Source organism: Dromaius novaehollandiae, chromosome 2 (genome assembly GCF_036370855.1).
Source record: "Dromaius novaehollandiae isolate bDroNov1 chromosome 2, bDroNov1.hap1, whole genome shotgun sequence".
Classification (NCBI taxonomy): domain Eukaryota; kingdom Metazoa; phylum Chordata; class Aves; order Casuariiformes; family Dromaiidae; genus Dromaius; species Dromaius novaehollandiae.
Genome location: NC_088099.1, coordinates 36,508,998 through 36,530,597, shown reverse-complemented (window position 1 = coordinate 36,530,597; position 21,600 = coordinate 36,508,998). Strand labels below are relative to the sequence as shown.

Genomic DNA, 21,600 nt, shown 5'->3' with positions numbered 1-21,600 from the left:
TGATTTGTGCAGTAGATGTCAAGGGTGTATATATAAAAGCACTCCTGAGGGGCTGTCTTTAGCTACAACAGCTGCCTGTAACTTCTTTTTTTGTAATCAGTTGTATTTTTTTGACTCTTGTCTTTTTAAAATCATTGTGAATCTATTCAATAATCCATGAATGGAGGCTGAATCATTGATACATATCCTATTTGTTAAACCTACCAGTGCCTTTTATTATTTTAGGCAAGTTAGTTGACTCAGTGGCCTGTGAGAGCCTAGAATTCTGGTAACTATTTTTCCCATCATTTGTGTGTTTTCACAGGGAGACTCTTACCAAGCAATGCTTTTATACACTAATCATTATTCCTTTCCTTCCTTCAGGCAGATGGAATTGAACCCCTGTGAAAATGGCTCTGTAAAGGCAGAATTTAACCATCAAGAGCAAACCCTTATTAAAAGCCTGGCGCATTTAAACCTGGAAACAAATGAGGGGAGCAGTGATGTTCTGGTTGAAGACCACATAGAAGAGGATTTGGCAGGTGAATGTATGTACCGTGTTTTACTTGGGATTGTTACTCTTTAAGAATAATTGGAGGAAGCCTGTGAGTGCTGATACCTTGCCTCCCAGGAGAGGGGATGTTAGTACAAGACTAATGTAATTTAGGCTGGTATCTGCCTGTTGTCAAGTCGTCTTAGCATAGCTCCTGCCTTTGTTGATAGCTAATAGTTCTGAATGGGGAGGGAGATTAAGCCCTTTCTTGAACAAGAGGAGGCTCTTCTGGATGCTGATTGACAGAAGTGGTAATGCAGTTTGGCAGAGCTTGGGCTATTCTTGCTCTGTGGATGGACACTTCATTCCCAGAGGCTCTCCCTTAACACCTCTGCTAGCACATAGAGCTGCATTGTCAGAAGGGGATCAGGGAAGTTTTATGTTGCTGTCTGAGAGGGCTGGACCTTGTAGTTGCACATAATTGCTCTGGCAAATCTCTATGGAAAATTAACCCTTTTCCTCACAATTAAGAGCACATTAGAAAATACCTTATTTCTTCCCATTACTTCAGCAAAACATGAAGTTTGGATTTGTGTGGCTTCAGTAAAATTCTATGGAATTAATTCAGTATAAAATTCCGTCCAACGTGATTACATTGTTAAGGGCTGCTGAAATAAAAATCAAGTCTTTACAAGTAACATAGTTTCCATTCTTCCTTCTGTTGAATGGACTATATCATGTTCAAACAATACCCTCCTTTGCCTGGCCGTTATTCCAGAACTCAACACTGGGGAAATTATAACCATGCAACAACTAGCCCATTTTTCAGGGAGATGAGTCTGCTTCCCTGCCTGTACCTAACAGCTTCCCCTTTGAAGCTCTTCCCTCCTAAGGCCGTCCTCACTGAAGATGTGCAGTCTCACCTGCGTTGGAGGCTGGTAGCTGGTTTGTCTGATGCAAAAAAAAAAAGTCTCAGCAGCCGACAGCAGAGGAAGTGTGGCGAGTGTCACAGTGCTGACAGGGAAAGGTTTTGAACTTGCGTGTTCCAAGTATACCTTCCTTCGTATAGATGCATAGAACAGTAATAACAATATGAGTATATGGTTGTGGTTTTTTTTTTGTTTTTCTTCTGTTTCCTATAAATGTAAGGTATTAAAGAAGATGGAGAGAGCAAGCTGCAAGCTGTAGAAGGCTTTGGTACCCACAAGTTGCTGCAGTCAGAAACAGATTCTGTATGTGGATTGACTTTATCATGTGAGGAAGACAGAAATGAGAAAGATTTTCCTACCTTCTTCAGTGTCATGAGCAATAGGTAGTACACACTGCAGATTTAAATTACAAGGATATTCAGACTTCGTGTTAAGCTGTTAATTGATTCCGAATTAAGTCTGTTCTGTCTGCAGAGCTGTATCTGCTGGGATTATTTCACAGGACTAGTTACAGCACAGTAATGGAAGAAGATCAACTTTGTAAAATCAGTTGTGCAGAGTGGTTTGAGGGCAGAGTCATTCACCTAAACCCAACTTTGAATGACTTCCCTAAGCCCCTCCCATTTTGGAGCTGAAGCAATTGTTTCTCTGCAGATGTAACTGCAGACAATGTGTGAAGTTCTGAAAGCATGACTGTTAGTGAGTTTGTGTTTGAGCTATTCTAAAATATCTCTATACTGGCAGTTGTCTTTCATGGTTTGTGATGACAGACCTTGCTTGCACACCACCAGATAAATGTGTACTTTCTGTAGTTGTTTAATGTACTGAAATAAAAGCCGTGTTGGTGGCTCTATGTCCATAAATTTTACCTCTATTCAAATGAAATGGGCATGAAATGCAATTTTGTCTTTAGAAGCTGCATAAAAGGAGTTTTTACAGTAAAAATATCTTTTCTGCTTGTCCTGGATCCCAGGTTCAGTGATATTGAACTGTGTGAGGAGGAGGGCATACCAACAGAGGAGTTTTTGGAGTCATGTTATGCAATTGTGCCTGTTCTGGGTAAGCAGCTCCTTTTCGTGGTGTGCGTACATCTGATTCCTTTTGACTGTCACTAGGTAGGAGAAATGGTGGAACAGTTAGTTTGGAGAATTCATTTCTTCGCTGAAGTGGTATAGTGTAAAATAGTTTCTAACAGCAGAATCAATATGACTAGTACCAGAAGATGTTTCTTATTCCTGCCTTTTGTAGAGAATTCAATCTTGTTTAGCTGGGACCCCTGTATAAGCTCTCTGGAAATCTGAGTGAATCAGGAACAGTGATTTCCTCCTCTGAAGAGAACAGTGTAGAATGCCTTATGTATAGCACAGCTGATGGTAGCATCAGCTATACTGTCTGTTGTGGCTATTTGATTTTTCCAAAGACTTTCATCTCCAGCTACTGCAGTCCCCTGTCTGCTTGACCTCTGAATCTGACAGTGGATGTCACAGGTCCCTTTAAAGACTCCCCAAATTAGTATATTTTAACTCTCGTACCAGATGGAGGGTTTGGGTTCTATAACTGAAGAAAGACTTAAATTTGTGTTGTTCCTTTAGTATTCTCCTTCTATTCAGAACAATTGGTAAGAGTAAATGAAATGAGTTATTACTAAGGTACAAGAAGTGGGAAAAGGCGTGATTTCAAAATGTGGCCTTTCTTTCTTTCCAGACAAGCTGGGGCCAACTGTTTTTGCTCCTGTTAAAATGGATTTTGTAGGTAACATCAAGGTAATAACTAACTTCTAACACTGACTTTAAACAGGACTCCATTTAGCCAGCATGAGTCTGAACAGATGATCATAACCTTGTTGGAACATCTAGCTTGGATACCAGAACTCAAGAATTTTTGTTGTAGGAGTCAATACTTGAAGGCCTTTTTAATGTTTGTTAACATTGCTCTTTGTCAGAGCAGTATTCTGAAATGTCCCTAATTCCGCTCTCGGAGTGCCTGCTGTGTTTAGTAAATCCAACCGTTTTTCACAATGAAACTTTTTAAATTAAATTTGATTGACTGCCAAGTAAGAAGTCTGTTACAGCTAATAAATGACTTTGATTCTGATCTGAAAGGATTATAAGTTGTGATGTGATGGTATCAGTATTGACTTTAGACTGGAGAACAAACGAGAAGAAAGTGCCCTTCCTCAGCCAGATCAGGGAAAACAAGTTCACTAAGAACCAGCTCCTCAGGAGCTGTAAATTGGAGTGGATCCTGTAGCTGAGGTTCCCATTCTGAAACTTTTTCCACCTCTAAGTCTGCAAAGTCTTGGAGCACTACTTGTGCAATTAGAAGTTGTATATAACAAACTTTGGAATAAATTAAGAAACATAAACATGCTGATGGCTGCTAAGTATAATTGAGAGTTTACAGTTTAGCTGTTGTCAGAAGGTGATCTTGCTTGTATTTGGAGCTCTGGGATGATGGATCTTTGTTCTATGTGCAGGCTGAGTTAACACCTTTCCGCTTGTATGTAGGATAACACATGAACTACCTAAAGAACATTGTCAGACATAAATGGCAGGTTCTGTGTAAACTGTGGAATGAGCCACTTTCCTATGATTGCGTTTCATGGTAGTAATGTGGCAGGCACGTGGTAGGAGCTAAGTCATGGGGTTTGTTTGGTGGCTCTGTGCTCTCTCGCTCATACCTGCATGCCCAATCCAGGCTAGCAAGGAAGAATCTTGGTAAATACCTGGTTTGTATGGTACAGGGCATTGTTTGATCTTAAAAGCATAAAGCCTTTCCTCTTATTTTTCTCCAGAAAATAAACCAGAAATTTATAACCAACAAAGAAGAGTTTGATACCCTTCAGAAGATAGTGCTCCACGAAGTGAACACGGGCGTAGCACAAGTTAGAAACTCTGCTACAGAGGCTCTCTTGTGGCTTAAAAGGTAACAACCTCATATCTATTTAGGCTATAAACAGTTAAGGTGTGAGGACAGTTCTTTCACCAATGCAAGCTTGTGTTTATGGAGCAAACTAGTTACTTTCACAGGTCCCATCAGTCCAAATTGACTAGGGTCAAGTTGATGTAGTCTATAGTACTATCGCTGTCACTTTGCCAAAAGGCCTGAAAAAGCAATCACAGACAACCTTTCCCCTGCCATCACCCATAAAAGTGAAGAACAGATCACACTAAGTGACTGTTCCTGCTGGACTAGTGTATCAGGCAGAAGGTTTCAGGTTGCAGCACAATTCTCTTAGCAAAGCCTTTTTCCTTAGGCTAGGAGAGAGGCTGGAGGAGGTGACTGCATTTCTTTATACAGATGAAGAACATCTATTTAATTCTGAGTTTTATAAGCAGTGGGAGTTAAGCTGGGTTAGTTGGCTCCAGAATGTCCCTCTAAGATACTGAAATTACGAAGTGCCCAAAATTGCATTGCAAACTGAGGGGTTTATTTGGTTATGAACATAGTTTCTCTTTTGCTTTCTGGGCTCATCCTGACAGAGGCTTGAAGTTCCTGAAAGGATTTTTAACAGAAGTGAAGAATGGAGAAAAGAATATCCAAACAGCTCTGAGTAAGTTCCAGTAGCTTTATTCTTCATGTGTCTCTGAATTTACATACTCAGCTGTTTTCCTCCTTGTTTAGAACCTGGGTTTTCTTTTCTCCTGTGATTATTGATAGCTAGCCTCCAGAATGCAACTTTTTTTGAAAATCATGGCCTTCAGGCAGATTATTAGATAACTGGTCAATCTTGATTTAATGCCAGATGAAGATTTATCTAATTGGTGTGCTTTTGGCATGAAGAAAAGGCTATGTAAGTGGCATAGCTTATTGGGACTGCCTGAGAATGTCACAATGGCCTTCATCAAGGGCTGTGTTCAGGAGCACTCGCAAGAGACATACTGAGGATTATTTTAATAAGAGTCCGATACTTTCTGTTCTAAAGGGTTAAGGCTTTACCCTTGTGTAAAGAGACTTTGTTTAATGTCTGAGCTAACTGTTTGGATTGAGACTGGCTAACTGTCAGCTTGCAGGATAATTTCATCCTCTGTAATATTTTTCCAGACCTGCACTCAACTGAGAACTAGAGAGTGGAAGAAAAAAAACAGTCATGAGGCAAAAGTAGTCAAATACAAATTACATTTCCTTCCTGTCTGTTCAAACAACTTTTTTGCCATGGATGACTTGTTTGAGATTTGACAGCAGAGCTGAGACCCCCAACCCAGAAATCCTAATTCTGTCATCTCCTTTTCTCCTTCCTTTCAGTCATATGAGTGATGCTAAAAAAAGAGCTATTATTTGTGTGCAACAACAAGAATATATCCTTAACTAGTAGTTTCTAAGCTCTGACTTTTCATTGTGATGCAAACTTAAAACTTCCATACATGTATCCCTTTTTCTTTTTCGTTGTGGTTTTTTTTTCTCTCTCCTTCAAGACAATGCTTATGGGAAGACGTTACGGCAACACCATGGCTGGGTTGTACGTGGGGTCTTTGCGGTAAGTAATTATCTTGGCTACTAGGGGTCTTGTTAATGTGATGTTATGTTGTATTTACTTAATAAACTGTATTAAAATTGTAAGCCTTGAAATGAAGAGATTCCTTTTGTCAGACCTTATCTTGAGGGTGAGGATTGTGGCTATTATGTTTAGCATTGGACTTCCAGGGTGGAACCTGTTTTTTTGGAGCCAAAACACCTGGGTTACATTTTTGTGCATAAAGTTTTCATTATTTCTTTTGCAACAGTGTTGCAAGTCTTTTATAAGAACTTAAAATACTGTCGTATTCGGAGAGCTATTAAATGAAGATGTGGAGTTTTGGGGGTTGCTTTTTGAGGATGGATTTTTCTTTGGATGACAGCATTCAAGAAAGGCTAGTGTGAAGGAGGCTAGTATGACCCAGAATATGTTGGACAGAGGAAGTGGTTTATTTTTTGTCTAAGCTGACAGCTCCCTCTTGTGTCTGTCCCTGGAAATTACCTCTGAAACTGTATGAAAAGCCTTGGCCAGGTGATCATGACAGACTATGGGAGAAGCAGGAATGTTAGGGAGAGCTTTCTAAAGGGGGTTGGAGTGTGACACTTAAACACTGAAGTGTGTGAGACTAGGTTGGGAGCTCTCATAACAAATTTTACTTTATTTGGGTTTTGCATTTAATACTCTTTTTAAATGTTTGCTGCTGGTTTGTACAAAATATGCTGTACAGACACTTTCTAAAAATCAGGCCTAAGTGGGTCTTAAACTGGGCATCTACATAGAGATGATGATAATTGTTGCCTCCTTATTAGTTAAATCTTAACTTATGCACACACACACAAAAATAAATTAAAGCATTAACATTTGTGTAATCAAAGTGCAAAGAGGGCTATCTAGAAGCTTTTTCATGGCTCCAGCCGGGTTTCTTTTCCTGTTCCATTTTTTCCAAATCTAAAGACTTTGGTTCCTTTCCCAGTTAGCTTTAAGGGCGGCTCCAACATATGAAGACTTTGTGGCAGCACTGTCTGTGGAGGAGTGTGACGCTCAGGAAGAAACCTTTTATAAAGGGATGCAGAGGGACCTCAACATTTACTTACCAGCCATGGAAAAGCAGCTAAATATCTTGGACACTCTCTATGAAGTACATGGTTTGGAGTCAGATGAGGTGGTATGACTACAGCAAGACAGCGTCTTAAAACTTCAGGGACTGTGTCCATTAACAAAGTGTTTTTTTGTGGATTTTTTTGTTTGTTTGATTCTGAACATTATTTCTGTTCGTCGAATCTCTTCCATTGAGAAGGGCACGAGTGCTTTTTGGGGAAGGGTACGTATGAATATGTGTGTTTGTGTGGGTTTTTTTTTATGCTTGTTTTGTGTTTAAATGCAGAGGTACTGTTTCTCTTAAGGTCATAGCTATGTCCATGATGAATGCTTTTGACTGAATAGCTCCGCACCTCTCTTGCCTCACTCCCTCTCTTCTCTTCCGCTCATAAATGTAACGGAGCAGAACTTGGCCTTGGCCCCCTCGCTTCATGTGAGAGCCGTGTGTGCAGCAGCACGGTCTGCACTAGCAGGTACTCCTGGCTCTGGCTGTGCTGTGCCATGTGCCGGCTCATGCGGTGACGCTAGCCTCCCTGCGACTGTGGATTAACTGTGTAGGAGGACAGAAGCAATCACAGTTACTGTCATCCTGGTAGGAGAAGAGAAGCAGCAGTTAAATGCCAGCTTATCAGGTATGCGGTGAGTTTATTCCTCTCTTTTTTTTTTTTTTTTTTTTTTTTTTGACTTATTTTGGATGGAAGCACTTCTGCTGTTCAGTGCACCTCCCCAAACATTAGAGACCTTTACCGCAAGTGTATGTGGCTAGTGCTCTGAGCTTCCCCGGGAGCCAGCCTTTGAAAGTGGATACCACGCTGTGTTCCCTGCACAGCTGCCAGCGTGTGCCACGTTCTCCCTTTCAGCTCCTGCCACTGGGACAATCTGACACAGAACTTCCCCGGTGCCCTCCGTGGCAGCAGGATGCTCCTGCCCAGGTACCTCGTGCCGCAGTGCGGGGAACCCTCTGTGCCCCCTGTTACTCACGGCAGAGGAAGGGGAAGCGCCTGCATGGCCGCGGGAGGAAGGCTGTGAGCGGTGGGTGCTGTTTCTTTAGCGCTGGTGCTGCTGCTGCGTTCTCTGCCCCGTGTCATCCCAGTGCTGGGAGAGGTGAGCCAGGGTCTTGGCTGCTACAGGATGGCTGAGTGCAGCTCATTTCAGTGGTGCTGCACACATTTGCAGCAGCTGATGGTCTGCTCTGATGTTGATTGTGTTTGTAGGCAGGGTAATGGTTTCCAAGGTTCCTAAGTCTCAACTGCAGTCAGCATGCCCTGGTGCAATAGAAAATCATGTCCATCATCCTGGGTTTTGGGAGGGTTGGGGGGTGGGTGGGTTGGTTTTGAGTTTAGGGCTTTTTAAATCAAATTCACATGAAAACATAATATTTGCCTTTAAATTGAATACAGCTAGCAGTTTATAAAGCAGTTTTTCTTGAAATCCTTCCTAGTCTGGCATTATGGGCAGAGACTTCATGAAAGCAGATATGAAATGAGTAAAGCCTGCACGAGGTTATAATTTGTCACTGAGCCATTATGCATTTGGCCAATTACAAGCCTTTAAATCCAAAATTGTGTAGAAGTGGCAGAGTTTTAGGAAAGTAAGACTTTTGCTGCTTTTTTCCCCCTTTTGCTGGTACAGATAATAATGTGCTCTTTTGCACAGAGCCATTCAAAGCCCTCTGTCACTACTGAAAGACTCACTTACGCCTTGAACTGGCAGTAAACAATTCACAGACCTTGTACTAGCCTTCAATACAAGTTAGGAATTTTGCCCTTTACCATGTCACTAGTTAAAAGGACTCTTAATTATTATTTTTTTTTTTTAATAGCAGCAGTACTAAGGGTTGAATTTGTCATGTACAAGAGAGAAGACTGCTAGTTAGGTACTTAGAAGGGAGCAAATCTTCATGAATACAAGAGAGACGTTTCAGTGTTGCCTTCTGCAGAGAAATACTGGCTTTTGCGAGGCTAAAACCCATTTGCATCCTAAGTAAAATGAATGTGCTGCAGGACTGCTTTCTGCTGATGCAGTGTTAGGAGCCTCTCTGCATTCTTAATACTTGATCCTTTCTATAGAGTCTACCATTGCTAGCTTTAAGAAGAGCATGTGATGAGGGAAGAAAAGACCAAACATCACACTTGGTGAACAAAGCAAGATACCAGAACTGTAATTACCTGTGATTAAAAAGTGTAACTTTTCTCCCTCCCCACCCCCCAACATCTCCTCTTAGAGCTGCTGGCTACTATAGTTCCTACATACTCCAACAGTAATCGGAAGGATGTAGGATTTGTTTTAAAGTAGTATATAAAATACTATTTATGCCCAGACATAAAGTCAAAAGTTTTGGCCAAACTCCATTCAGTTATTTCACCAGTTGCAGTGCTAAAAATGAAGTAGAGAGCCTTTGGGATTTGCCTGTCCGCTTCTCTTGAGCATGAATGCCGAGAAACTGCACTTGCAGTACAACAGCCAACTCTCTGCCCAGCGTGGTTTCCTCAGGCTTTTCAGCTAATATGTGGTAAACTAGAATAGCTCTTAGCTGGATGCTCTGAGAAAATAATGGAGACCACATTTCCACATAAGTATCAGTTGTGGTAGCAGGAGGACAGGAGGAGATCCCTCTTTTGTAGAAATTAATTGTGAGAGTATGATGAATATTGACCTCTCTATTACTCTAAGCTTTGGCAGTAGCAGCAAAGAGTATCAGCACTTACGGACTTGGAGGGTGGTGAGAGTTTTGTGTGTGTGGTGTTTTTTGTTGTTGTTTTTTTTTTTCCTGGTGAGAGAACCACTAGTTTGGTAGTAGTATATCAAACCCAAAGCTTGATGCGAAAAATAAAGAAGCTTTATTTCTTGAATAAGAAACTTCCCAGCTTCATTAGGCTGTTAGCTTCAGAAATTACTAACTCCTCCTCTTCCTCTCACTCGTAACAAGTAGAGAGCACTATGTGGTGGTCTGCGTATTGTGTAAGTGGTGGGGCTTCCCGCCTCAGAGCAGCCTTTCTGGCCTTACTCCACCTGCCTAAAAGCCATCTTTCTGAATTTTGGAGTTGGTGCTTGAGAACTGTCTTATGAGACAGTGACTTCAGGAGGCCCCTGTGTGCTTGTTAAATAGGGGACTGGCCAAGATGGGACTGAGCAAGGTCTCCTTTTTGATAGCTCTCTGCTTTCACACCTTACATTCCACTCTGCACTGCTCTGACAGTGAGCACTGTTAGTGTTTATGAATGCTTCTTTTCCAGTCAAACTACCACTAAGAAAGAAACCTATACAGCATGTTGCAGAGCTGAACTCTGTTTTCCACCACTAGTAAGGATGCGATAGAGCAGATTGCCAAGCACAAACAAATACACGGCTAGACAATTCATTAGTTTCTTTCTTTGTGGTGTCCGTTTGGCAAACAGAACTGTTCTTGGTTTTAATCATAGAGAACAAGCAACTAACTACTGACCCTTAAATTCAGAATCGGAGAGGAGGTGTGGTTGTAGCGTGTGCATGTTTGTTTTTTATTGCTGACACTGAAGAAGTGAGCTGTGTACTGATAGGCATCCATGTGACTCTCAGAGAACAGCACCCTTGCTCTGTATACTTTAAACAAACCGCTTTGATTTCTTAAGCTGCACCCATCTGAAGTTTTCCATCCCTTTCCTTTGGAAATGCTTTTGGCTGTTTCCTTCAATGTCTGGCAGTTGCATATTCTCAGGGATTTTACTTAGCCATGGCAAAATAAGAGTAATCACAGCCTTATCCTAGGGGAGTAAGGCTGCTTTTTGTGAAATTAATACAGCCGAGTGTAGAGCTCTGGTACAGCACGTGACACTGACACATCTATGCAGTGTGCATCTTTGCTGAGACACGGTAAATCCCAAAGCAATCTGATAGAAGTACTACCTAGTACTGAATAATGGCTGTCAGCAGATTTTAATAAGGATCATATACATATCTTTGTAATTTAGTGCCACTGGCATTAGAGCAGAGCTCCCAAATGATTTCAGTCGAGTTCTGCATAGCAGTGGGAGGCTTTTATTTATTTTATTTATTTTACGTTTTGTTTTGTTTTTAAAAACCAGCTATGTTCTGGAGCCCCCTCTGCTATTTTTAAGACACCATACTCAGTCGCGTATTGAAGTTCTGTGACATGACATTACAATTGTAGAAGATGAGCTGGATACTCAAGTGCTTTAGGGTAAACATGAGTCACTGAAACATCCTGTCTTGATACTGTTATTGTATGGGTCTCCCTTTAATAAGCGCACTTAAAGTTAAGGGCCGTATACCTTCACTTACAAGATTTTGTGAAGCGTCATCAGGGTTTAGTTACAGCAGTGTGCTTTAAAAATCTTTCATAGTTTGACAATTGTCACTTGCTTGGCTGGACCTATAAAAAGTTTGCCCAAAACATGCTCCACTTATGTTGCACCATGCTTTGACCAAGGGGTGTGGACCATTCTGGAAAACAGTGTTGCTTGTGTCCATATGCTGGACCTTCAAACCCTTTTTTAATTTTTTTTTCTTTTCATTTTCAATTCTGTTTCTGCAAAAAGCTTTAGAGAACCCTAAAATGCCTTTTAGACACTAGAGGAGAGCATCAGCACGTTCCCGTCAGGCTGTCTTTCCCTCTTCCCCCACATGTTCAACCTGTTTGCTGCTGGAGCTGCTGCTGTCAAGTTGAAATCTTGTAGGTGCCCCAAAGCAGGAGTTCATAAGTAATTAAAAACAAACTTGGAAAAGCAGGTTTGAGTTGTGTGGCAAGCAAGCAAACACACAGCCAGATGGAGAATGTGCTGCTTTTCTTTGAAGTTTCTCCCTGGTTTGGCATATTTTGCCAAGAAAACTACTCTGCTTTGAGATTTTAATTTCACCAATAAAATTTAATTTGGGACACTTAGGAGCTGGCAGTTCTACCTCTTACTAGTGAAAGCACAGGGATTTTTTTTTTTCTTAATGGGCTTATTTCTCTTCTCTTGCCTAAAGAGTACTAATAGAGAGGAAAAAAAAAAATCTGAGTTTGTGCATTTTTGCCACCCTCTTGTGGCCTCTTAGTGAACAAACGCTGCAAGCTTTGCCCTCCTACGTGCTCCGGGTGATGTAAAGTCGCTGTTGTGCAGAGGGCAGCAAAGCACGCTTACTGGCTCCAAGCAAGCCCATACAGTAGCCGGTCCTGCTCACGGTTCACCCAAGCCTTTAAGCACCGCTGCGATTTCAGAACATCTTCCCTCCATTAACCAGTTTGGTAACTTGAGCTCTACTACCGAACACTTAATTTTTCCTTTTTTCAGAAAGCATGTGGGCTTCAGCAGGTGTTTAAGCCCATATCTCAGTTCCAGCTAAGAAGGCACGCAAGTACAATCCTACAGTGAGAGAGTAAAGCACGTACTCCTGTGCTTCCCTGAATCAGGCCCTGGAGTGGCTATGCCCTTTTATGCATGCGCATCTACATGTGTTTCACTTGAACACATGCTCACCTATCTTACTAGCAGGCAAAATGCAGCCCTTGACTAGCATTTTTTGGTAGAGTATCCCCCTCGGGAGTACTCCAGATGTGCTAAAGGGTTTTTATATAGGAAACTTTTTTGCTTCCATGTCCTGATTGCTGTACAAAGTACTAGGCTTGCTTGCTTTATTTTGCGTTGCAGCATTCAGAGGTCCAAAAATTATTCTTTGATACCCTTATTTAAAACAGTCTTGAAAGTCTGAGATTTATGTCTACTTAAAACAAAGCTTAGCAAGTAAATTGCAATCCAAAATATAGTGACTAAACAAAACCGAAGTAGCTTGCTTTTCTTCTTTCCATTCCTTTTTTAAAGCCAATTTTGGGCATTCGTTTTATTAATGCCAAGCTGGGCTTACAGTGAGCCTTACTTAGATCAATACGTTTTGAGATAAAGAGAAGGTATACAGCCTTCCACTTTAAATTTACTTTGTTCTAAGGCTTGTTCATGCCCCCAAAATCATCTCTTTTATTTGTAGGCTTTGCACAAACTGCGCTGTTGTAAACAGTTCAGATTCAAAATATTTTGGAGTTTCCAGTTTGCATCATCTCTGAAATTATACAGCATCTGTCTTTTTTTTTCCTTTTTGAGTATTGTTAAGACCTTTGTCAGACTTTTATATTATTTCATTATAATAAACTTATTTAAAATAAGCATGTTTTAAAATCTCACTTCCTCCTTGCATGGGTTTTGTTTCTTTTACTAAAATAGAGGGTCTAAAGCTCTCTGCAGGACTGACAGCTGTTCCAGGTACTGTCTGAACAGTCGGAAACAGTATGTTTCTGGTTAATGGAAACTACATGTATGTATCTTTGTACAAAGAATGTTTGAGCACATGGAGTCTGTTTTGATTATGAGAATAAAAGCTGCATCTGGCACATAGTTGTGGGTCCTTGGCCAATCCACATATGTGAAGGCTGTAGTTACAAAAGACAATCTGGGAGTGAGAGAGATTGGTATTTAAAAATTACATGTATGGGAGGGGTTGGTTGGTTGGTTTGGTTTGGCTGGACTTGTATATCTTCCATGCCGCTGGCTGCTGTAGGAATTTCTCAAGTCTTCCACATCCCTTCGTGGTCAGCTTGAGATGCAGATGAAGGCTGTTAAGACGAGAGCCACTTCTGCCTCAGCAGGAAGGCAGATCTGTGGTACCTGAGCACCTCCCTGTAGCAATGGTAAGACCCTCTGATAAATGGCAGCATCCAGTTGGAGATCTCTAAAGTTTCTGACATGCTTTCTGAGCTGGGGAAGAGAAGATGAGACTGAATCACTGCCAAGACCTACCCAGCCCCATGGCGCAGGGAGGGGAGGGTGTATGTGTCCTGCCACAGCAGCGATGCTCAGCTGGAGTGCTGTCTCCTGTGGGGATGCAGGAGCTTTGGAAGCTGTAGACCTCTAAACCCTTGTGTGGTTGCTGTCAGTGTTGGGACGGGTCTAACTTCTGGTTGAGAGAGGCCCCAGAGCATCAGCTCTGCAAAGGCTGAGTTGCTTGTGCTTTGGCAAGGGCTGAGCACTGCTGGGCGTCCTAAACTCAGCATCCCTCTGCCTGGCTCACCTGCCAGGGCTGAGCTGGGGATAGCTGCTAACTTGGTGAGGGAGGGAGGGCTTGGAGGGCCTGTCTGGGGCAGGAGAGGACAGGGTTTAGTTCCCTTTTTCACCACCCAGGGGTTTTGTTCATCATCTCCCCTTCCTAAGGGAAGGTGCTAGTTGTCAGTCTCCTAACTGCCAGCTCTAGGAGGCTCTCCTGGCGATGAGACTTTGCTGGGGGAAGCATTCAAATAGAAGTGGGCAATTAGGGGCCTGTAGGAGAAAGGCAAAGCAAAGCCATGCTGGTGCGATGGCAGCCGGCTGGCACAAGATCGTTTCATCACTGCTACCTGTTGCAGTTAGATGGGGCTGCTACTGGGCAGAGTCCTCTCCTCTGTCCTACATGCAGTCAGCACTTACAATGTCCACAAGTGCTAGCTATCATTTCCATCAGCATTGTGCGACTGGAGGAGGAGGAGGGGATGTGATGGGGTCCACCACATCCCAGTGTCCACAGATCTGCCCCATATCTGTCAGGACTTTGACTAATGCCTCAAAGCCCAGCTTCGAACCCAGAGCTGCAGCATTTATTTACCAGCGGGTTCTGCGGTGTCCTATTTTTAAAACATCTGAGCCTGCCTGTGAGCAGAGGAAAGCAGGGTGCAGACATGAGACGGGATGAGGAGGTCTGCAGCCATGCTGAGGTGCTGGCAGCTGGCATGAGTCACTTTAGTCACCTCTGTACAATGTTCTGCTATCATAAATAGCCTGACCCAGGCCAGCAGCACTGCACTAATAGAAATCACATGCACAAAAAGATATCTGCAAGGCAAATAGCTCCTCACCGCAACTTCCACTGGTTTTTAAAAAAAGCAGATCTGTTGCCTTTGCAGGAGCTCAGATGAATGGCAGAAAGAGCAGGAGGAAGAGCTTTGCCCAGCAAAAGCTCTGGTGGAGTTCAGGCTGGTTGTAAGTAAAGGTCATGGGCTTTGGTAGTGGCCTGCTAAATTCCTGTCCCTTGTCCCCATCCCTAGAGGAAAACACCAGTTTAACATGCTTGCACTAAGCTCTTCCTGCGTCAGAGCCACGAGGAGAGAAGTTTTTTCTGTCATTTGGAGGACTGGTAGGGTGAGTGCCAAGCACAAGTATTAGCTCCGAGAAAAGGAGGTGCGGGAAAAGGTTGCGTTAATGTCTGAAAGCATCTGGTGTATTGCAGCAAGTTACGCGTCTGTCTGTCCATCCAGACGTCCAAGAGGTTTTGTACCTTTTTCCTAATATTTCAGTACATCGACCCAAATATATTTCTTAATTAACAGATACTTATTTCTTCTTTCTCTAACACAGATTTCGGGCTTGTTTTTTGTGTGTTTTGATCAAAAAAATACAACGGCCTTAGAAAGCTTCCCATTTTCCTTTTTTACCCCGTGACGGGACAGTTTCTAGAGCTTTGGCAGTAATTGGCAGTGTAGGCGCAAGCTCCAGCTTTGCAGATTAGGGAAAAAGGCTTTTCCAGGTTCCTTTGTTGTCTTACATGCCCCTAACCTTCTACCAGCCCATGGTGCTGCTCTTCTGGCTTGCAAAACTGGGTAAAAGTCTCTCCAGGCTCTTTCGCTGTCTCCCCACTGCTGTAGCAGGGAGTCACCACTGAGGCAGGAGTTTCTCCTCCTGCAGCAGGAGGAGCTGAAACTGGGGCTACTCCCGTCCCTCCGGAGGCTTCGAGTCCCTGAGGTGCTGCCTTGCTCTCGGGGCCCCCGGCAGATCCTGGTGCCAACCAGCAGCGTTGGAGCATTTACCTTGCTGTTTGCAGAAAGATGCACTCACGTGGGGCCCGGTGGATTCCCGCAGCTCTGCCCATGGGAGAATGGGCCCCTGTCCTCGCAAAATCAGACATATCTGAGACCTATAAATGTGTTTTTCATCAATTTGTCTATATGCCAGAGCTACTGCTCTGGCTGTGGCTTTCCGCCAAAATAATTTCCAATTAATGTAGCATCTGTTTCCAGTGTTGGTATCCTCAGCTCATCTGTAGTCTTCAGCGACCAGACGTGCCTCACATAGTTTCCTATAGGTCATCGTTTTCCACTTGCTTTTTGGCTTAACAGCTGGTATGCGTCCTCCTTGCTGCAGGGGCCGGCGACCATGCAGCCGCCCCGCTTCACCCTGGTGCCCTCACCGGCCCTTGGCCACCGCTCGACATTTGAGCCGCTGGCTCAGGTGTTCAACGCTGCTCGGCCCGACGCGCCACATCCCGCGCACCGCATGGCAATCCAGCTGCCCCAAGGTCAGGCAAAGAAAGCGTTTTGCTCTGCCAGAAGGACATGCGTGCGCATGCAGCAGGGCGATGTGGATATCTGTGCAAAAAAACACATGCCAAAACCACCAAGTTTCATGCGAAAGCCACTGCAGGAGAGTCTCGTCGAGCACAAAAAGCAGGTTATCCCGCACAATAAACAGTCACTACTAGTTTTGTCCACTTCAGACTTTATCGGTCACCTTGAGCAAGCTGCATCCCCTGACAGTTCAGGAGAGACCGTGGGTAGAAGGTGGGGAAAAAGCGCCGGGCTGCTGCTAAGAGTGTGGGCCGGCTTCGCCTCGGCACACCTGAAGGCTACTGACCGTGGACCACTGCATGTGGTGCTCCTCACGCTGGTCGTCTTTGATGTGTGCGGAGAGTTCATGTAGTCAGGCTAATGCTCCTTCAGGGAGGTGCCCCTCCTCTGCCAAAGCGCTTCTGCTTTGCATAAAGCAATTAAATATTAATTAATTAACATTTTCTTAAGCTGTCATCATTTTCTTATATTCTCTAAAAGGTCTGTGAGTATGTAGCTGTTTGCAGGACAGGAAGAAGATTCATCTAGCCACATTAGTATTTTTTGTCCACAGACCATGTCAAAAGGAGTTTTACCTTCCACTACGAGAAGAATGAGACTTTTTGGTGCAGACACTCAAAAACATATACGAGCAGGATATTCCTTCATGAATGCAACTTTTCTAAAATAACTATTTATTACTGCCCTTTTTATTAAAAAAGAAAGCAGTGAGCAAATAGCCCTCTAATTAGGGCAGCTGAGGTATGCAGCAGCACTCCCCCAAACCCAAGTCGCTGGTGGCCATTGCAAGAACAGGCTGGCAGGTGAAATAAGCTCAAAGCACGTTGTTTTGTTGCCGACAGCAAAACGGCCCGCTTGTGACCAGAAACAGCTCAAACCGCTTCCCAATGATTTGTTTAGAGAAATAATCACATACTCAGTAGCAGGAAGGCTGCCGCGGTGTCCTTTCTGTGGCACATGCCATCATGGTCCTGCGTTAAATGACCTCTGTTGCAGGCTTCAAAGTTTGGTGAAACCCAGAGAGGGTCTGGAAAGCTGCCATCGCATATATCCCTAAATAAACTGCGGACATGGCTGATCACCTCTGTAAATCAGCGCTGTCAAGCCCGTGTCCTTCTGCCTTAGCGACGACATTTCGTTGAGCCGTGTGGCAAGTGTTTGGAGGGGAATTCCTCCCCCCCCTGAAATGCCGATACGGTACGCTGGCCACTCGTACAGCAGAAATTACGAAGTCTTTAATCTTCGCATATTGACTTGCTTTGCAAAACAGACCATCACCCTGTGAAATCTGGGCATGGATGCTCCAGGCAAGGAAAAAAACCCTGAGCCTACCGGCATTACCAGCCGCAGTGCCTGACAGTGTTGCAGAAACCCAACAGCTCATAAATTGCTAATGGCCTTTTGGTACCTGGGACCAGTTGAACTTTTGGGGTCTCTGATTCAAGACTGAATGGTGCCACTGCAAAATAGGCAGCATTTATGCCAAGTTTCTGCTCCAGGGCGCTTGCCGCATGGTAGCTGGTTCCCATTGCAGCTCAGGTATCCCCTGCAGCGCTGTCAGCTGGGCGCTACTTTACAGATGGTGACTCCGTTGGTGATGGGGCTGCAACATGCTGCTAAGCAGCTGCTAATGTAAGTGCAAGGTTATAAAAAGCGGTAAGCCTGTCATAAGGCAGGGCCAACAAACAACCTCCCCAGTTACTGCTGCTGATTCTTATTTACTCTGCGTTTTTCTAGCAGGGTGGGCCCCAGCAGCACCCCTGCAGATCCAGCAGACCACCTTCCCTGGGGCCTCTGCAGACAAGCACAGCAGTGCGCCTGCACCCGGGGGGGGGGGGGGGAGGTGTGCTGCAAAGGGTGAAGGACACGTCTGTGCAGGGGTTTCCAGAGGTGGTCTGCAACCCTGACTTGGTCTGCAACCCTGACCTGGTGTTTCAGGACCAATTAATGAAGGCGATTTGGGCAGTACAGCTAAATACAGCATGGATTTCCCCTTCCAAATGGCTGAGCAGACGCTTGACTATTGAATGCAGGAGGAATAATCATATTCTTTGTATGTCCTTAGGACACCATTCTTCCTTGCCTGCACTCAGCACAAACCCGCCTGTATCAGCCTATTTGCCACAGGGGCCAGGCACAGCGCTTCGGTCCTCCTTCCATGTGGTTTCTCCCTGGCAAAACTCCAGAACATCATTTCCCATCAAAGACTGGGACAGCATGGGGGGGGGGGGGGGGGCACAAATATTTAGCGCATTTAGATTAGCATAACATCTTGCTGTCGGACGGCTTAAAGCAAAGCCTGCAGCCCCCAGGCGGCAACAGGTATGGCCTCTGGCTTTATTTACGAGCTGCAATCAGCCCTGCAGCCTTTGGCACCAGATGTCATCCAGCCCCAGAAGCACTCGCCCTGAAGCAGCATTTCTCCCCTTCGCCGCACCTACAAGAACAGCGCAATGAGCAGCTTCATCGCCCTGGTCCCACACTGCTGCTTTGGGGGGTGGGTTTTTAAACTAATCCCTAGTGAAACGACAGCAAAGCAGTAACTAAAGAACCACTGCTGCCACCGGATGGTTTATGGTTGTTCATCTGAATGCACTGGAGCATCACAGCGTTTAAATCTAGCTTTTTATTGTACTTGCCACTGCTTGGCCTCCCTGTGTTTTTTGGTCTGTAATATACATGGTTCCACAAGACACCTCTGGACAGCTCAGCTGCCTGAACTATTCCCTGTTTCTTACCCCTAAATGAGTATCCTCTTCTTCAAACCCAGCAACAACTCCACATCTAAACAGGGAGCAATATTACCCTGCAAGGCGCAGCCCACCCTCGGAGCGGTGGCCCCAGGTAAGACAGCCGCCCCCTGAGCCAAGAGGGAAATACAGAACGGGAATTACGTGGCCCCGAAGCGGCAGGTCGCAGGCCGCCCCGTGTCCGCCCACGGTGTGCGAGAGGCCGCAGGGGAGCACCGCCGGCGCCGGCTCCTGCCCCCGGTTTCCCGAGCAGTGCCCGCTGCGGGGAGGGCTAGTCGTTCAGGGGGGAGGCTGCAGATGGGCTGTGCGTGTTGATGACAGACTGGCAGAAATGTCCACATCCAAAGCAGATCCTACATAAAATACGCAGGCAACTGTCAGAGTGAATTAAAAGCCCCGAAAGGATGGGGCTATACCTCAGTGCTTTTTAAGCTCCAAGTTTTTATTGGGGGCCGGAGGGAAGGAAGTAGCCACTAATGTAATTTCCAGCAGGAGTACAGTCCTCTAATATAATTTGGGCTGGCTACCCTCTCCTCTGCTGCACTGGTTCAGGTCCAGTCTCTTAAGGACCCAGTAACTACAAATGCAATCACAGGATACCGTCAGGCTCTGTGCTGGCTGGTGCGGAGTGAAGTGACACCAGCCTCCAGCATAGGGACCCACTGATTTGCAGCAAAGACCATGTTGCTGAGCACAACTGAATGCAACAGTATAGGTTTTTTTCACTGACCATGGTAAATAAGGGCCCAAAATGGCTCGTTTGCTTAAGCGTTGTTCCTTTTACTCTTTGCTTCAGGTTGGCAGCAGTCAGGCAGTCTGTGAGGTGCACAGTCCCTAACCAGAGCAATAAGCACCTGTTAGGCTGAACCAGAGTCCTGATCCAAACTTTACATTCAGTGTTTCTTGACTTTGCTTCATCTTTCTGCCATCATCTTTGGCTATGGCAGGGAGTTCAGTAACTCATTGCTCGGTGCTTTCCATCTAAGAAAAAGGTTTCCAGGGGCCTGAGCTACTTTTCAGTGTGCATTTCCTTAGGCAAAAGCTGTCAGCATTTGCAGGAAGAACCTGAAAGTCTATTACAAAAGTGCGCACTTCTGTCTTGCCCTGTATGAATGACAACATTTTCTTCCAGCACCTCTTTAAGATCTTCTTGCCACCTTGCCTGCAGATTGGTGATATACTAGAGTGTCATCCACAGCACAGGTTTCTCTCTCCCAGGTTTATTTTGATCTTTTTTTTTTTTTTCATTACACACTCTGCATTGCAGTGACTGATTGCATGTGGCAGCAGAGTGCCAAAGTTATTGAACTGTCCTCAGAAGCTGCTCACCGAGGGCTCACTGCTATTATTACTCACCAACAGCTGGCGCTGAAGAAGGACAGTGCCTGCTCCAGGGATCCCCAGTGAGGGGATCCTGCCCCTGCTCCCAGGCAGCGGGAAGGAAAGGGGAATTGCTCGCTGCAGTTTTGGAGACATTCAAGTTGGCTTCTCTAATAAGCACAGCAGAGCCATGGATTTAAGATGGCATGAACCGTGGCCATGGGGCTTTGCATAGGCGTTTAGCAGGGCTGTGGCATGTGGAAGAAGGCAGAAAGGTATCACCCGAGAGGCTGAAAAAGGAGCAGACAAGTCACGGTGCTTGTGGAGCAAGGAGAGGATACAAAGGATATGAAGTCTGATGCCGTTAGAAACCATGAGAACAAAGCAAGGAGAAGAGCTGCGTGGTCAGATTTGTGGGCAAGCCTCTGTAGCTGGCAGCTACAATTTGTATGATTTGAAAAGGAGAGAGAAATGATAAGGATTCAGGAAGCCAGAGAAGGGAATGTCACAGAAGTTGAGCTTTTATAAAGGTCAGTAAGGGGAAAATATATTACCCAAAATGCCAGCAGCTTTATATCATCCATTCTCTGATCATAAATATACTTGTATTTCACCTAATGGGAGCCAGTACTGCCCTCCTATCACCCACCCCATGCATACAAAAGCTTCAGGAGAGTAGACTCACTGTCTGCCGCTGCAGGGTGGAAGCCTGTTTCTGAAGTCTCTCTGCTGTATTGCTAGGCATGAATGAACCCCAGGCAACAGCATCACCATTTCTAGATTGGGTTAGCAAACGTAGGTCACCCAACGTTTGCTTTCTGGTTTACGGCCCTCAGTTGATCCTCTGGCAGATGTTACAAAACAGCCAGTACTTTACAATGTACCAAGAGGAGCTAATCCCTCAGATTAAGGGCTGGCTGCTGCTCATGAGGAGCATTAGCAGTGACTTAAGCAGGAATAGGATCCGTTCTTCTCAAGACCTCAATAAGCAGCATGCAAATTTCTGGCAGTAGCAGCATGGTACCAAACACTATTAAAAGCAGCCCCGGTGATGCCCATTGCAGCCAGAAATCCATGAAGGCCAAGTGGTTCTGCCCATCGCTTATGGCACCGGCCAGTCTGGGGCTGCGACACGAGGGCCAGCCCGCGGGTGCTGTGACATGAGGGCCAGCCCGCGGGTGCTGCGACACCTAAGCACACCCGAGCTGCGCCCAGCCGGGAAGCGCCCCATC

The 21,600-nt window shown here is 44.8% G+C and overlaps 1 protein-coding gene across 6 annotated transcripts in view; it reads left to right on the top strand.

The window, feature by feature from the left end:
• Positions 1 to 13,319, top strand: part of PLEKHA8 (pleckstrin homology domain containing A8) — a 31,592-nt gene extending 18,273 nt beyond the window's left edge. For 3 of the 6 annotated variants that reach the window (XM_026103842.2, XM_064506248.1, XM_064506249.1), the window contains 8 exons: positions 364 to 527; positions 1,622 to 1,784; positions 2,375 to 2,460; positions 3,106 to 3,164; positions 4,196 to 4,326; positions 4,884 to 4,954; positions 5,817 to 5,878; positions 6,831 to 13,319. In XM_026103842.2, the coding sequence (XP_025959627.1) occupies positions 364 to 527; positions 1,622 to 1,784; positions 2,375 to 2,460; positions 3,106 to 3,164; positions 4,196 to 4,326; positions 4,884 to 4,954; positions 5,817 to 5,878; positions 6,831 to 7,028 (934 nt within the window). In that variant the 3' untranslated portion in view covers positions 7,029 to 13,319. The remainder of the gene's footprint in view (positions 1 to 363; positions 528 to 1,621; positions 1,785 to 2,374; positions 2,461 to 3,105; positions 3,165 to 4,195; positions 4,327 to 4,883; positions 4,955 to 5,816; positions 5,879 to 6,830) is intronic. The other 3 variants (XM_026103840.2, XM_064506250.1, XM_026103844.2) reach the window with 2 other exon arrangements.
• Positions 13,320 to 21,600: the final 8,281 nt, after the last annotated feature.